Raw genomic sequence first — 16,567 nt, forward strand, 5'->3', positions numbered from 1 at the left:
TGTGGTCTGTTGCTTAATGAACAATCTTAAAATACCAAAGATGAAAAATATGTACTGTATTTTAACACAAAATGAACAATCTAAATACTGATATTCTTTTCATTTTGCCATGGAAAAATAAGCATAAACAGAAAAACAAGCAATTGTATCGGGTTTATTGACATCTATTCAAAGTTTCAGATCTTATTCTGGTCAACAGGATGAGTGTTGTGATAATCATTTTATCTTGAGCCATATCATATCATATCACTGCAAGTATAGGAAAAGGTTCTGGTGTAGATCTAGAATGCCTAACATTTTATAAACATTGTCTGGTGGCGTTCAATTTGGAGGTATAAAGAGAATATAGCCCTACTTTTGACACCTTCTGTAACATCTAAGAACATGAGTAACTTCTAATTTGTTCAGGCCAGTTCTTCATTCAAATAAGCATAAATTGCATTAGCGCCATTATTCAGAGAAAAATCGTTTTTTAATGAAATCATCTTTTGATTGTTCATTACAGCCGCGGCTGTAAGGGTGGACTTCAGTATTTCCATCAATGAATATACAGTATATGAACATCTTTTATAGCTTCATGGTATTTCTGTATTTTCGGGGTTTTTTTTCGATTAAACGGTAAAACAGATTATCAGAACGTACACGGACTCTTCCTTGATTCCCATGCCTCGCAAACGTGACCTCGCATTGTCGCCTACATGGCAAACTGGCCAATGGGAACGTCGGATTTTGATGCACGTCACTGGTCACGTTTGACAAGTCTCGTGCAGCGTTCTGGTACTGCGGTAAATAAGACGATCAGATTTTTCAAACATATTTCACGGTTCAGACAGGCTTTCAGGCGGAAAATCCAACTTCGTTTGATCCTCTCTTGATCCTGTGATTCTGTTATCAGTGTCACTATAAATGTATATGCGCAAAAAGCACACGAAATGCCGTATTACCTTGTATAAAAACCAAATGGTTCACACGGAAAAATGGCTTTTCATAATATATCATCCTAAAAAATATTTCACACGTAGGTATGTTATTGTGTTTGCTGTTATTGTCAACTGATAACGTCAATTATACTGTACGATTGCCATGTGGGGTGGACGCTGTCCGCAAGTTGGCACTTTGTTTGTTTAAACCGGTGTGCCATGAAGGCAGCATTAGAGTGGGAGCAGTATATGGCGCATGCGCAGTGAGCTTTACTCTTATGTGACAAACTAGTGCAGCAGCAGAGCGCTGGTTTGTGTTTGACACTCAGGCTGTAAATAGAGACGCTCTACTGGCACACGGCACTTACCCGAACACATGTTTCTTTCTTTGGGCTGGATATAATCATCACACTTGAGTAACCTGCACGAGGTAAGAGGGGTCCTTTTGGCATCTTGAAGGGTTTAGTTTTAGGGGAAACCAGCTACACTGTTTAAACAGCGCCACCGCTTACATAATAATTGCTCTGGTGATCCCGTTTTGGTCTCCAGAGATGTTTCTTTGCCAAAGATTTCAACTTCAAGTATATTTTTCAACGCTTGTACAAACTCCCAAATTCCACTCTGACATGTTCTGCAGCTTTTTATTTCTGACAGATATTGCGTTATTTATTCCAGGTGAAGTTCATGAAGTGGATGTCTGCCTCCATTCACAATAAACGGTGCGACCTAAATTCCCAGTCTGTCAGTAGGATCCATCAAACTACCTTTTTAAAGCATTCCTGCTTTTTATCTTATTTATTTTTAAGTAGTATGATACTTTATTGTCAAGTGAACTGATGAATTACTGATATAAAAATCAGAATCATGCTTTTACACAACATGCTTATGTTTACAGTGGACTTGATCTGCGTAAATATAACTTAGTACAAACATTTCTTGGGTTTTCAAAAAACATTCCCAAATTCTATTATATTATTAAGATGTATATATTTGTAAATTGTTTATCATTAATCTAATTAACTGTGGATTCGCAATACATTTCGTCCTCATTACAATGCAATACTTGTAAGGCTCAAGTCAGTTTATCAAAACTGTGTCCCATCCAACCCGTCCCTTCTTTTTCTTACGTCAGTTATATCAAGTGCTGCTTTGTGCTGCTTTGTTACTGCTGCTGCTTGTGCGTCTCTACGCATGGAGCTTCCGGTTCCGGTGGTTGTCACTTTAAGGGTGCAGGTAATAGCATTGCAATATTTGTAGATGATACCCAGCCCTATACATATGTAAACGGTAAAAAGCAAAATATTATAAGTAGGCGAACTGAACGGTTGAATTCACATTATTGCTCAGAGGAAATATTGATATTGTACAAATCAACTTATCGATCTAAAACAAAACATTTGTATACATGAATCCAAAGGCTAAACAATCGGCATCTCTCTGTCCTTCGAGTTTTCTTACCTTTGCCTGCTTGTGTTGACTCACTGAAAGTTTTATTTTACTGTTGGGTCTATTTCAACAAGCTCCAAATGCCTAAAAAATGTCTCTGCCTACAATTTGGCTAGCGATGTGATCATCACATTGTTCTATTCTTAGCACATCCCACACTGTTGGCAACTGTTACAACTTGAATGCTTTTAATTATCTCTCCTGCAGGAGGAGGGAGACATTGAGTTTTGTACTGAACTGTACAAAAAGCATCATTACGCTCTGTTGTGTACATTCAGCTCCACAAAACAAGCACCATTCAGGCATCTCTTCACAGTTTGCTACGACATTACATTAGAGTCATTTAGCAGACGCTTTTATCCAAAGCGACTTACACATTTCTACACCGTAGGCACAACTACGGGAGCAGTTTTTTTTTGGGGTTAAGTGTCTTGCTCAAGGACACATCGACATGCGACTAGCAGAGCCGGGGCCTGGATTTGAACCGCCGACCCTCTGATTGAAAGACGGCCCTGCTATCCACTTAGCCGGCCCACTACGACCAGCTGTGACGTGATTCTTCTTCTTCTTTTCTCAGAATAAAATGGCCCCAAATTCCATCCACTGGTTCCGGAAGGGCCTCCGTCTCCATGATAACCCAGCGATACTGCAGGCGGTCAAAGGGGCGGGCACAGTGCGCTGTGTTTACTTCCTGGACCCTTGGTTTGCAGGCTCGTCCAACGTCGGAGTCAACAGGTGGAGGTAAGATTATTCAAATATTCGATTGTTTTTATTCGTCCATTTAAAGATTTTTTTTTTAAAGTGGACCTGTGTTCTGCGAGGTGAAATTACCGTTTTTGTCAGTGGAGTCCAGTGACCACAGTTCCCCATCGGAAAGAGCTGTCTGACGTCAAGATCAAGCGGCTGTGGATGATGCATATAAACTGTATATGTAGCAACGTCATCATGCAGAAACCGAACTTCAAGTCAGGTGGAAAAAAGGTTTTAGATGGGCTTGGGAAAACAGCATTTTAAAGATAAAACACACGTAACTCAACCAAAATGTGAATGTTGGGATGTGAACACAACTGGGAAACTACAGAGTGATATAAAAACAAAGTGAAGATAATGGAGCCTCACTTTGAAGATAACTCATCAGTGCAAGCCTCCCTTTGTGTGAGGTTTATGTTGTCATCTTGCGTTAGTGTTGTCTCCTCACAGACATACACCACAGTTCACTTAACATCAATCGATATAGTTATTAGATCCCATGGCACTGAAAACGGTACAGAACGCCTTCTCAGAACAAAAGGTTTCAATCACAGAAATTCTAGTGAAAAGGCATTTTGTCTTTGCACATATTATTGTACATATTATTCTCATTGAACGTAGCATTAAATGACAAAGAACCTGTGCCAAAGGGAAGAGTCAACAGACTAACAAGTACTCTGTGATGTACAACATAGAAGTGTTTGGTAAAGAGAGCGAAGGCAAAAGCTAATAAATGTGAGGATAATCAATTGTTTTTCCATCCAGGGGAAAATGTGAGAACAGTCTGTAGAGATGTAGGTCAGTGCATAACACTTGTGAGTGGTTATGTGATCGTGACCTACTTAAAAGGGAGGCTTTCTTTCGTTCTTGTTAGTTACATACATTAGCTTGAAAAGAAAACCAGCCGTAATTCTTTATCTTCTAAAAGATGCAGGATGTGAGGTTCACACACGTCATTAGCTTTTTCTCTACAAGCCACAAGGTTACCAACTATTTAATCTCTCTTCATCTCTGAATGATGTGTTCATTCGACCCGTTTGTTGTTCTAGTTATCTTTTAATGATTACTCTGCACATCAGTGAATTCAGGCTTGGCAACAGATTTTACTCTTTATTTCTGCACCACAAATCTCAAGACCTAAAACTACTCTACTGTACACGTGTGAAATAAATGTGTTTGCATATGGTCTAAAGGAAAGGAGTATGTTTGGCATTGACTTATTATTATAATTAGATTTCATTGAATACTTCAACTGCTAAAGCTTATAAAAAAATGGGTTTACAAAGTTGAATTAGACTTTAGCTTAATTTATTTAGCAAAGTTAAACCCTTGTCGTACAAATACTATGGTGCTTGATATACTGTCTATTTGATTCCGCAGTGTACAACCAGGGTAACAGCTACTCTTCCTGGGGTCCATTTAATTTGTTACTAAGGACAGAAACATTTAATTCACTCATCACTGTGTGAATGGGCTCTTTTAACAGTGTGGATGACCACATGGCCTCTGCTATTTCATGTAGAATAGGAGTGTTCCACTTGAGAGAGGCCTAAGTGGAAGATGTGTGATTATTAAAGCAGTGTTATTAGCTGTGCTTCCATTCACATATGTCCATGCGCACTTTGAAGTATTGCATTCGAAAAGCTGTATGAAAACGGGAAAATCCTCCTAACGGAGGAATCGTGCTGCCGGATTCCACGTTATGATTGGCCAGTCTGGGTTCGAGGGGCGGGAGTAGTTGATGAGCTAAATGGATTATGGAAACACCTTTGCAGAGTAGGTGTTTATGTAGCAATCATTAAACTCTTCACCTGGCCATTCCCTATGCAGGAATGACACTTAGGACCACCTAAGTTGACCTAAGAGACTTTTCAAACACAGTTGTAAAAACGTATTTGCTTTTTCTTAGGGTTTACTGCTTTTCATTAACACCCAACGGTTCAGTTATTGGTCTCTTGTGCTCCTGCTGAGAGAGAATGAATATGTGCCCTCCACAACCAGAAATAGGTTACCCAGCTAAGGGATTGTGTTGTGGTGCAGCAGTCCATGCTGAGTGTGTGCGTTCTACCAGATGTAGGCCAGAGCAGTTGTATAAGGACTGATGTATGACCAGGCAGCCAACACATATGCACACATGCACAAATAAGCAGGAAGCAGCCAGGAACACCAAGAGGAAGTGGCAAACCCAGCAACGCACACCGGTGAACAATCAGAGGCTCACCAAAGTGGAAGCATGTATTAATGGTCACACATGAGCACACACAGTCATTCACGTTTGGGTTCATGTGTACAGACACACACACGCATACAAAAGGTTTCGATGAATGCATGTGGGCACGCACGCGCGCACACACACACACACACACACTCGCAATATGTCACCCAGAATGATTTGTTGAGCATTTGAACATGATATTTTCATGTGTGTTTGTCCACTCGGATAGGAGGGCAGCCAAAAAATCTGATAAACAGACACACAGTTATCAACAGTTGGTCTAGACATGCAGCTACAAGCATAGAAATACAAAACCTGCTCATTGTTTCAATAGTTTCCATGTAATTGGATGACTTTTTAGATAAAACATAGTGACTGTTTGCATGATCCCCTTTCAGTATTCTTTCAATAATGTTTTTGGGAATTTTAGGGTTTCAGTTGCCTGAGGAGATTTTTTTTTATTCAGTACTTGTATATAAATTAAATACATTTTAAAGGTTGTATGTGTTGGCTAGTTGAAAGTTCTGTTTGGCAGCGCTAAGCGATTTTAGACTTCTAACCATGTATTTTAAAAAAATCCTGGTGGTGTGAAGACAAAAAGATGTTCGTGTGATCTGATCTCAGTGTAACTCATGCCCACCTCTGCATGAAATGAACCAAATGAGCATCAACAGGTATTAAGAATGTTGCAACGAAAAATAATTATTCGAAGTTTGCATTCACCACAGATTGCAAATCTCAAGCCTCTTAGTTTCTCTTGTCAACCGTGTGCATATCACAAGTATCATAACCTTATTTCTTTAAATAAAAAGCCTAAATTAGAATACCATTTGAAAGGTGCAGAGCAAACCCAAAGGAGGACTGTAGTATGAGCTGGTCTACAAAAAGACCAACCCAGATGGTCAGTTTTGGACGCTCCTACGCCGGCTTCATAGCTGTTTCTAGCTCGTAAGCAGGCACGTGCCTTAAGTGTGTGCAACCTTGCAGCCCAGCTCTGACCGTCTGTGCGGATTGGAAGCAAACGGAGCTTTGCTTGTGAACGAGCCGTCCTCTGGTTTAATGACCAGGCTAACGGGGTCAGACGGGAGCAAACAAAACCGAGCGGAACGTCGCCTGGCTGTCTGCTGTGCTTGTCGTCTGTCTGCTTTGTCAGTTATCCTGCCAGATTCTGCTAATGATTGGGACGGCGGGTCAGACACAACACACCCTAGATGGGTGGTACTCAATAGTTTGACCTCTGGTAATGAAGCGATGCCTGTTAGGAGGCCGAATGTGCAGGTTGTGGAAGCAGAGGTGTTATAGTGATGGAAAGAAGTAATTATTGGCTTGATTAAAATATTCCAGTCTTAAATTGTCAAATCAGCCTTTACCCTTTACGTGTTTTTTTTTTTTTTTTAATTTATTTATTTATTTTTTCTTTTAAGTATTGTGACAGTGGTGGAAGATCAAATTGTGTAATTATCTTTACCACATACATTTTCTGAATGTATAACTATACTCAAACCTGCAATAACATAATAATCTTTAACACCGTTACCATACAAAACAAGTTGATTTTCTTTTGTTGGGCCAAAAAATGTCAAACAACTGCAGAAGAAACGTGTAGCAGCATGAAGAAAAGTGAAAGTGTAACACGGGTAGGACCAATAATGATGTATAATTTGATGTTTTTGCCTCGTGACTCTAGAATATAATCGGTAGATCAGTAATGAATATGTGTCTTCCCTCTTCAGGTTTCTCCTCCAGTGTTTGGAGGATCTGGACGCCAACCTTCGGAAGCTCAACTCTCGCCTTTTTGTCATCAGGGGCCAACCAGCCAACGTGTTCCCGCGGCTCTTTAAGGTCAGCATCTACAGAAAATTAGCACTAGCTTTGATAATCTCAATTGAACAAAGTCCTTTTTATCAAACTCTTTCCAGCTTCTCAAGAGTTAGAATTTTCAGCTTTTTGCTATTTTTATAGCATCATTGGGTTTTGGACTGTCAGTCTGACATCTTCAAAGGCTGGTTTATCTGACAGTCGGCTATCTCTCTCTGTCTCAGGAGTGGAAGATCTCTCGCCTGACCTTTGAGTATGACTCGGAGCCTTTTGGGAAGGAGAGAGATGCTGCCATCAAGAAGCTGGCCATGGAGGCAGGGGTGGAGGTCATCGTCAAGACATCACACACCCTCTACGACCTGGACAAGTAAGCAAAACGCAGACACAGTTTTAAAAACATACACTATGTTGGATTATTTTAGTTAGTTCATTGTCGTCCAGCCAGATGAGTGCACATCTTGGCTAAAGTTATGAATAATAAATTAGATTTAAGATTAAGAAATTTGACCAGTCCCTGTCTCCTTTCTTCCCCAGGATCATAGAGCTGAATGGCGGACAGCCTCCTCTCACCTACAAGCGTTTCCAGACTCTGATCAGTCGCCTGGATCCTCCTGAGATGCCTGTGGAGACACTGTCAGAAACGGTGATGGGTCGCTGCGTCACCCCCATCTCTGAGGACCACGGAGACAAGTACGGGGTCCCCTCCCTGGAGGAGCTGGGTGAGAAAACAAACGCACACACACCTGCACTTGATCAAGTATAGACCTGGTGTAGGCAGCAGGAGAAGAACCCCTCAAACCAACCCCTGCATTAGAAATATGACTAACCCTCAACAATGCAGTGTTGAAGATAGACTGACAGATAATTTGGTCCCTCGTATGTTTGTGCAGTAAAGATGTTTGATGCATTTCTGACTTGTTTTTACTCCTTGGAAATGTATTTTGGATTGCCTAATGATCAGGCCTGACTAACTGTAAAAGACAAGTTATAAACAGATTAGAAGAAGCGTTGCACCATTAAAGGGATAGTTCGGATTATTTGAAGTGGGATTGTACTCACTGTATCTAAAAAAAACTAAATTTGTGCAGTAGAATTTATTTTTTTATTTTTGTATTAAAGAAAATAGAAGTTCAGGGGAAAACAAGTGGAACACTGTTTGAATGAGGAATGAACCAGGAAGGTGATTCAGATGATTGTTTTTAGGCTTCGACACCGAGGGCCTGCCTACAGCCGTGTGGCCGGGAGGAGAGACTGAGGCTCTGACCAGGATAGAGCGCCACCTGGAGAGAAAGGTCAGTACTGCACCTCCTGATTTTAGGCTTCTGCATGCTTGAAAGTGAATCAGAGAACATATTTATGATAGTTTTAAGTGACAATTGAAACACACTTATAATATATATATTATTAACATGATATCAATATTTCAATTTTTTAATATCACGGTTATTATCAATACTGGTATAATCACAACACTCCTAATTGACATGTTTAATCATATTCTTCAAAATGGTACCCTGTTTTTTTATAATGGTGCCCTGGATCTATCATCCATCATTTCATCCCTTCCTGTCCCCCCCTGTGTCTCTGCCTTTTTCCAGGCCTGGGTGGCTAATTTCGAGCGTCCCAGAATGAATGCCAACTCACTGCTGGCCAGCCCGACAGGCCTCAGCCCTTACCTGCGCTTCGGCTGCCTCTCCTGTCGCCTTTTCTACTTCAAGCTCACTGAGCTCTACCGCAAGGTCAGTTTACAACCCCTCCAGTGTAGCTCACTTTGAGAGAAAGCTGTTTTCTATCGGCTCCTCTGGCAGTGTGGAAAGTCCTTTGTGGAAATTGGGAACTCACAGGTCTTCCAGGGGATTGTATGTTAATATTACATTATTTTACAAAACTTGTATGTGTGTATGTGTATGTATATGTATGTATGTATGTATATATACTCTGTGTTGAGTGCATGTAGAAATTGAAACTCACCTGGAAGAAAACATGAATTATTTTTAGTCCCATTTAGAACATGGGGTAGTGGCAGCCTCTTGTTGCTTGTTAACCAAATTTGTACTTGAATTATTAGATTATTTTACCGCCCTAACGTGCTGTACTTCTCACAGTGTCTATTTTGCCTAATATTCTCTATTTTTGCTGTGTTTATTTTAACCCAGGTGAAAAAGAACAGCTCCCCTCCACTCTCCCTGTATGGCCAGTTGCTGTGGCGGGAGTTCTTCTACACCACAGCCACCAACAACCCACGCTTTGACAAGATGGAAGGGAACCCTATCTGCGTCCGCATACCCTGGGACAAGAATCCTGAAGCACTTGCCAAGTGGGCCGAGGCTAAGACAGGTTTTCCCTGGATAGACGCCATCATGACTCAGCTGAGGCAGGAGGGCTGGATCCATCACCTGGCCAGGCATGCGGTGGCTTGCTTCCTCACCAGGGGGGACCTGTGGATCAGTTGGGAGGAAGGGATGAAGGTGAGAATGCAGGAATGTTCAGTACAGGGGAGGAACAACAGAGGATATGAGACTAGACCTAAACTGCAACAATGACTGATGTCACCCACTTTTGGCCCATTCAATTTCATTGAAAATTCCTATTTCCAAACAAACACAAGCAGCTCTCCCTCTGTGTTTTGTTAAGCCGAGCTTGTTTACATAGCCGTGAGTGCTGTTAGTGCTAGTGCATGTTGGTGTACCACACTGGTTAGCTCACAGCCGCTGCTCTGCACTGCTCGTCCCCTACGACAGCGTAACTGCAGGAGTGTAGCACCCACCCTCCGCTTCCCCCCTCAGGCACTTTTGCCGGTGTTAGCTGTGAGCCATCGGCTCGCTGTCGATGTGTTGAGGTGGGAATTGAAATGTTCCCAAATGTAGTTTTTTTTTTTTTTTTTTTTTTTTTTTTTTTCCCTTTGAATATTGCCCTTCTCCCTAGGCTCCTTATTTATTTATTTATTTATTTATTTATTTATTTTTACCTACAATAGCCCTAATATGCTTTCGCACATTTAGGCCCATCCGTTTCATTTTTAAATGCCAAATAAAGCAAAGACGAAAAATTGTGACCTCCCGTATATCAAAGTTTGTGTTTGAGTTCTCTATAACCCATGACACTTAAAGCAACCTCTGCATCAAGTGTGAAACAAACATCTGGTGTTTTTGTGTGGCAGATCTTTGAGGAGTTGCTTCTGGATGCAGACTGGAGCGTGAACGCAGGCAGCTGGATGTGGCTGTCCTGCAGTTCTTTTTTCCAGCAGTTTTTCCACTGCTACTGCCCCGTGGGCTTCGGCCGACGCACTGACCCCAACGGGGACTTCATTAGGTGGGTACCTTTTGATTTGTATCACATAACACGATTCACTTGTAATGTTAGTAATAAAACACCTTAATTAGTATCTTATCATACATATGCATGATTATTGATGAGATCGTGAAAAATCTATTTGCACTTAATTCTAAATATTTCACAATTCAATTTGATACCTTTTTTTTTTTTTTTTAAATAGAAAAGATTTTCTTCGCAGCTACTGTAAGATATTAGACACTTTTTTTCTTAACCTTTCGAAATGTATTTACTTATTGCATCCCTGCATCACCCCTGATTTACTCTGTAACCTTCTCCATCAGGTTGACAAAAGCCTGCTAATCTAATGTCTCCCTATGCTTCCAGGCGATACTTACCCGTCCTCCGAGGTTTCCCTGCTAAATATATCTACGACCCATGGAACGCTCCGGAGTCCGTGCAGGCAGCCGCCAAGTGCATAATAGGCGTCCATTACCCAAAGCCCATGGTGCACCACGCAGAGGCGAGCCGACTTAACATCGAGAGAATGAAGCAGATCTACCAGCAACTCAGCCGATACAGGGGACTGGGTAAGGGATCAATGAATTAACAAAACTGCAGAGCCGTGCCAGTTGTCCCTTGGGGCTTCAAAGCTTATTACTAGTGTTACGCGGTATACCGATAATAGAAAGTTATTGCAATACCCACTGTTAAAAACAGTCTGATAACGAATTTCAGTAATACCAGTACTTAAAGAATGACAGTGTTTTTAAACAAGAGCTGTAGGCTATTTCCCATGAGTTGCGAAGATGTGCAACAGCAGAGGAGTGTGTGTGTGTGTGTGTGTGTGTGTGTGTGTGTGTGTGTGTGTGTGACCATCGCTTTGCTAGAAAAGCAGTGGAAAAAACGGTTTCCCAAACATGTCAAACATACGGCATCGGTCTTTGTTAAATGGCCAAAAACAGACTTATTTTGACACTCTTATATTGTTTGTTTGTCTATCATATTCTATTGTAAATGTTCATATTTGTATTTATAATTATGTTTTATACTATTGCACTGTGTTTATTGTCATGCACCAATCACCAAGCTAAATTCCTTGTATGTACAGACTTAGACATACATGCATACATACAGTCTTGTATGTTCCCATGGAACTCTGAGGAATTATGTCGTCTTTGCTCGAGATAGAAAAATAAATGTGTTTTGTGTCTTTCAGGCCTATTGGCATCAGTGCCGTCCACCAATGGGAATGGAAACGGAGGAATGATGGCTTACTCTCTTGGAGAGCAACAGCCAGGGAACAACAACAACAACTCTCATTGTAAGTCAATTTCAAAAAAATAAAGATGTGTCACACATTTTCTGGCCATTATGGTTGGTGCCTTCATCGAAACAGTGTGGCAAATCCACTTATGGCAATCGGTCACATGTTTCCATCTGTGTTATTCTTTTTCCAGTGCCTGGAGTGTTGGGGAGCTCCATTGCAACGGGTAAATACAACAGGAACATCCTACTCAATTTTCACAATGAAGAACCCATGGAGCCTAGCAGCAGACGACTACAACCGCACTCGCAACAGCACGGTAGGGCATCCCCTGACATGAGTGTTTTCTGTCTGCATTTCTAGCTTTTTACATTCAGTCTGGCTTTTATGCATATCACCACAATTTTAACAATACATTTTAGAATGTATAAGGGACAGATTGAGATCGGGATTTATCTTCCCCAGAGAATGAACACTTTAGATTAAAATTACTTTGGCATTTACAGTGGCTCAGCTCTAAAAGCACATTTTAAAAATGGGATTAAATGTTCCAAACCTAAAGTTGCTATATTTTACAATTTACTTGTGAAAACTGAGAACTTCCCCGACTTTCTCGGATGCTTATAACAGTCTGTGAACTGATTTCTACGGAAAAGGTAGCGGGCCTGTAACAGTACAGAGTAAAAGGTGTATAACTAATGCTTGCTTTCTACTGGCCAAGAGCGATGCAAGGGTTAATGTCAATTATTTTCATTTACTGCCATGGCCAACATTGAAAGCATTGAAAATAGCCTTTTGGCTAACACTGGCACATTTATGACATCTGCTTTAAAATAAACCATATACATGCTATGGTGAAATTGTTATTGTATCAGTATATGATACTCAACTTTTGCACCATCTCAAAACCACCAAGTTTAAAGTTTGCTGTGTCTGTTGCAGGATACCACTCAGTGCCAGAAGCCACCCAGACCATCACCAGCAGCCAAGTCTACCACGAGTTTGCTGTGCCTCAACACCCAGGTAGGAAACCGAAAGTATCTGGTGCCACTATCTCTTGTGCTACTAGATGCACAAGACCTGTATTTGATAGAAATGATACGTAGCCCACCTCATCTACTGTGTGTGAATGCTACCACAGAAGGGCGACTCTATTCCTCCCCATCACCAACATCGGGTTCTTCTCAGTGGAGGGAAATCATAGAAGATTCCCCCAACGAGACCTCACATTTTACTCGCGCATCCACCCAGTAGAGTGTTTCTGATAATGCTAACGTTTTTCTTCTTGTCTATTCGGACGTTCAGGACTCCTCCTGCACAGCAGAGGAAGTATCACAGGAAAGCGGGAGCGCGAGTCGGAACGAGAAGGGTCGGGCGAGAAAGACCCGGCGTCCTGCTCAGCGCACAAGATGCAGCGGCAGAGTGCAGAGGTCAGACTACTGCTCATCATAGCACCCAATGTATTTTATGGCACTTTAATGTCACTATTGATGACATTACTTTATTACAATACAATACAATTTGGCCATTTCCTGTGTGTGTTTTTACAAAGAAAACAATTCAGGTGTCGGTGCTTTAATGCCACTGGTGTGTGTTGCCCTATATACTTTTATAATGAATTGTAAATGTGATTGTTGAGGTAAGCAAGCTTTAAATCTCCACACAGTACAGTAAATCTATCCCCAAAATAGCAGTGAAAGTTAGAATGACAACAAATATAGTGACCAAGCAACCACACAATAAATGGACTGTCAGAGTCATCTATGTAAATTTCAGCCTGTCATTAAGTTGCCATGTGTTACAGCATGAATGGGCCTGATCACAGATTTTGTGCCTGAGAAAAACAGGAAATAAATGAAACAGGCAAACGCTGTGGCTTCTCGCTTCAGTGTCCTCTCAAGCTATCTTTATTTTTACACTTCTTTAAGTGAAAACAGTCTTCTGTATATGTTTCTCCATTTCAAAACACAGGAAAAATACATTAAGTTGTAATAAACAAAATAACAAAGGTTACACTACTATTATTACATGTTTGATCAACATATCTGTTGTCTCTTGGGCTAAAACCCCTCCTAACTGCACTTTGGCAATATGCCCACAGCCACTGTGGCGTACGTGAGACAGACACTCTTCCAAATGGCGGCGGTGCGTCACCAGTACAGCGAACAGCTAACAAACTTTCACAACACTTATATACATATTACAGTCACATTAATTAACATATTTAGTATGGATCGACCTAACGGAACATAAAGTCGATTCATTTCATCATAAAGAAAAAGTTCATTGTGTAGGAGCCAGATAAAAACAAGGGATGTAACACAGGGCTACTATTAGCTTAGCTAGCACTCAACAGTCAGTCTTAACAGTCAGTAGCGCTCAAACAACTACATAAAAAACACAAAATACTCCATACAAATGTTATGTACACATTGGTCCTGAATTCATGTGTCTTTTGTGCACTTTTCATGTTACTAACCTGAGAAAAACAGGAAATAAATGAAACAGGCAAACGCTGTGGCTTCTCGCTTCAGTGTCCTCTCAAGCTACGAGAAGACACTGAACGCGCACCGACAAATCTCTGGTCGCGAGGCAGATCGACAGCGCTCCACTGCCACCTACTGGGCATAGATAAAAATATACTTCTAAAGGAAGTTTAATTATGATAGGCAAATCACAGAAATTCGTTCAAATATGAATCTAATAACAAAAATGTGACCATACATTTTGTGTGCGTCACACATGCCCAAAATAAAAAATACAAAACAGGTGTTTGGATTCAGGACACTATGCAGAACAATTGTTTGAGTGTGTGGGTGACCGAAACTGTAAAAAGAATAGTTAAGGAAAACAAGGAGTCACAACCTTTCAGCTGCTTGGACTGTTTTGGAGAAACAGTCCAAAAATACCTTCCTGCTGAAAAAATGTAAATGAGGTGTGCTAGGTTTTCTCTCTGTAAAATCCTCTGTGTGTTTACCCTTCCTTGCAGACTACCGAGAGCAGGCGGTGGTGAGACTGAATTCACATTGGAGTCACCATCCAGCCAGCAGAGAGAGGAAATCCCACCGTTGCCCCCTGTTTTCCAAACACATGCAGACATCACTGCCTCCTCTTCCAACATCTTGAACTGCTCTCTGTCTTTACAGTCAGAATATTCCCAGTGCAGTAAACACAAAGGTGAAAATGTGATTTTTGACACAATTTCTAAAAGGCCTTTAACATCAGAGGAATGTGCGAAGAAAGAAAACGCCTCAAACCTACAGGCAGTATATGCTATGTGAACTCTAAAGCAGCTATAAATGTAAGTAATGGAATATGTCATATTTTTTTTTTTTAAAGCTGCAAATACAACTCCATCAATCACCTTGTCTGCTCTTTCATACACCAATGTAAAACCAGGCTAATTTATTCCGGGTTTATGGAAATGATTTTACTACTGCTTTGTATTATGTTGATCCTTAACGTGTTGAATCTCATAGTGCTCACCTCCACACACTCCAGGAATATGTTGTTGTCACAACATAATGTATGTCTTTACATTGAGAAAAAAATGCTGTTGATACTGATATTTAATGTTTCTGTTTCTTGTGTTGTAGAGATGAAATGTTTGTAAATATGCCAAATAGACTTTTATCAAGATTGTTTTTCCAAATAAAATGTGGCCATCTGAAAATGAAGAATGCTGTTGTAATAATCTTTAAACCACGGATAACAAAACTTTTTTTGAATGTCGGCCGTATACAGAAAAATCAATTATCAATATGTTTGAGCTGTAATACAGTGCATGGCCTTAGTGCCCACTTAAAACACAATGTCATTTGTAAATCTGTAAAGTTAAAACAGGCAGAAATTGGTTTCTGGCCAAAGGGCGCCCTTAAAACGTTACGATGTAAATATTAAGATGCAACAAACGGAAGACACAGAAATATATTGGTTTCTGTGCCAAATAATTTCACTAACTTTAGTTGACATTTAGTGTTTAAACTAGGATGTGCAACGTACATACAGTGACATTTATTAGAAATATGCTCAAGCCATATTCTAGTTCATTTTTTAAAATTCAAAGCGGGCCATTTAAAATCGGGCAGCTGACCGAAGTTTGGCCACCCCAGCTTTAAACCGTATTAAACTCTGACTTCAGCCTCTCTCACTATAGTTTGCATTTTAGTGTAAAATTTTCCAACTGGCCACCAGCAACGAGTGATTGCCAATATATTTGCACAGGTGTGTTTGTGTTCCACCTGGCAACACCCGGCGATGTACTCAGCCAATCGCCGATAGTTGTTATGTTTGTCCAATCGCACAACCCTAGTGAGTGAGCATGATATTCTTCTTATACCACCAATGCAACTTTTCACAGTTGAATTAATGGGAACATCTACCGCTGCCTGGTTTGCACATGTGATCACTTGATTTGTATCGGCAGCTAAAAGCAGATATTTGTTTAGTTTTACAGACCGTATTTAAGATGTACGGTATCTCAAAGATATCAAGGGTAACAAACCGCTTTCTATTGTTGGTCTTGAAAAACATGTTTACAGTGTGTTGCTTTAGATTAGTTAGGGAACGTGTCACTCTAGCTGTAAAACTGCCTTCAGATTGTGGCATTATGGATAACGGAGTTCTTGTGTAGCTTCCTTTGTAGTTCTTTGTGGGAAGTGCCATGGTGTGAAGTCTGTGATCAGAGGCGGACATTAGAGTAGTGAAACTTTTTGAAGTAACCATCAATTGTCACTGTTCCTGTTTAGAGTTTGTCATTTTCTCCGGGATTTGTTTTTTGGGGGGGAAAACCATTTTGAGCCTTTGATACATAAAACATAAATAACACAGTTTTTCACAATTTCCATTTACATCAGTGAAACAGGAGCATGCTCTGTT

The 16,567-nt window shown here is 40.6% G+C and overlaps 1 protein-coding gene across 1 annotated transcript; it reads left to right on the forward strand.

Annotated features, from left to right (window-relative positions):
* Window positions 1-1,211: 1,211 nt before the first annotated feature.
* Window positions 1,212-15,366, forward strand: LOC116382303 (cryptochrome-1-like). Its single transcript, XM_031845251.1, has 15 exons — window positions 1,212-1,350; window positions 2,944-3,107; window positions 7,065-7,173; window positions 7,374-7,516; window positions 7,684-7,868; window positions 8,353-8,441; window positions 8,748-8,888; window positions 9,306-9,617; window positions 10,310-10,461; window positions 10,810-11,012; window positions 11,642-11,746; window positions 11,883-12,008; window positions 12,632-12,712; window positions 12,995-13,119; window positions 14,679-15,366. The coding sequence occupies exons 2-15, from the start codon at window positions 2,950-2,952 to the stop codon at window positions 14,700-14,702; spliced, it is 1,953 nt and encodes a 650-aa protein (XP_031701111.1). The 5' UTR covers window positions 1,212-1,350; window positions 2,944-2,949; the 3' UTR covers window positions 14,703-15,366.
* The last annotated feature ends 1,201 nt before the right edge of the window (window positions 15,367-16,567 follow it).

The sequence above is a fragment of the Anarrhichthys ocellatus genome, unplaced genomic scaffold (genome assembly GCF_004355925.1).
Source record: "Anarrhichthys ocellatus isolate YVR2014 unplaced genomic scaffold, GSC_Weel_1.0 scaffold5, whole genome shotgun sequence".
Classification (NCBI taxonomy): Eukaryota; Metazoa; Chordata; class Actinopteri; order Perciformes; family Anarhichadidae; genus Anarrhichthys; species Anarrhichthys ocellatus.

Coding starts and splice junctions, on each gene's coding strand:
- LOC116382303 (XM_031845251.1), top strand. CDS start 2,950: ATGGCCCCAAATTCCATCCACTGGTTCCGGAAGGGCCTCCGTCTCCAT. Junction 7,517..7,683: donor ACCCTCTACGACCTGGACAA/GTAAGCAAAACG, acceptor TTTCTTCCCCAG/GATCATAGAGCTGAATGGCG. Junction 8,889..9,305: donor TCACTGAGCTCTACCGCAAG/GTCAGTTTACAA, acceptor ATTTTAACCCAG/GTGAAAAAGAACAGCTCCCC.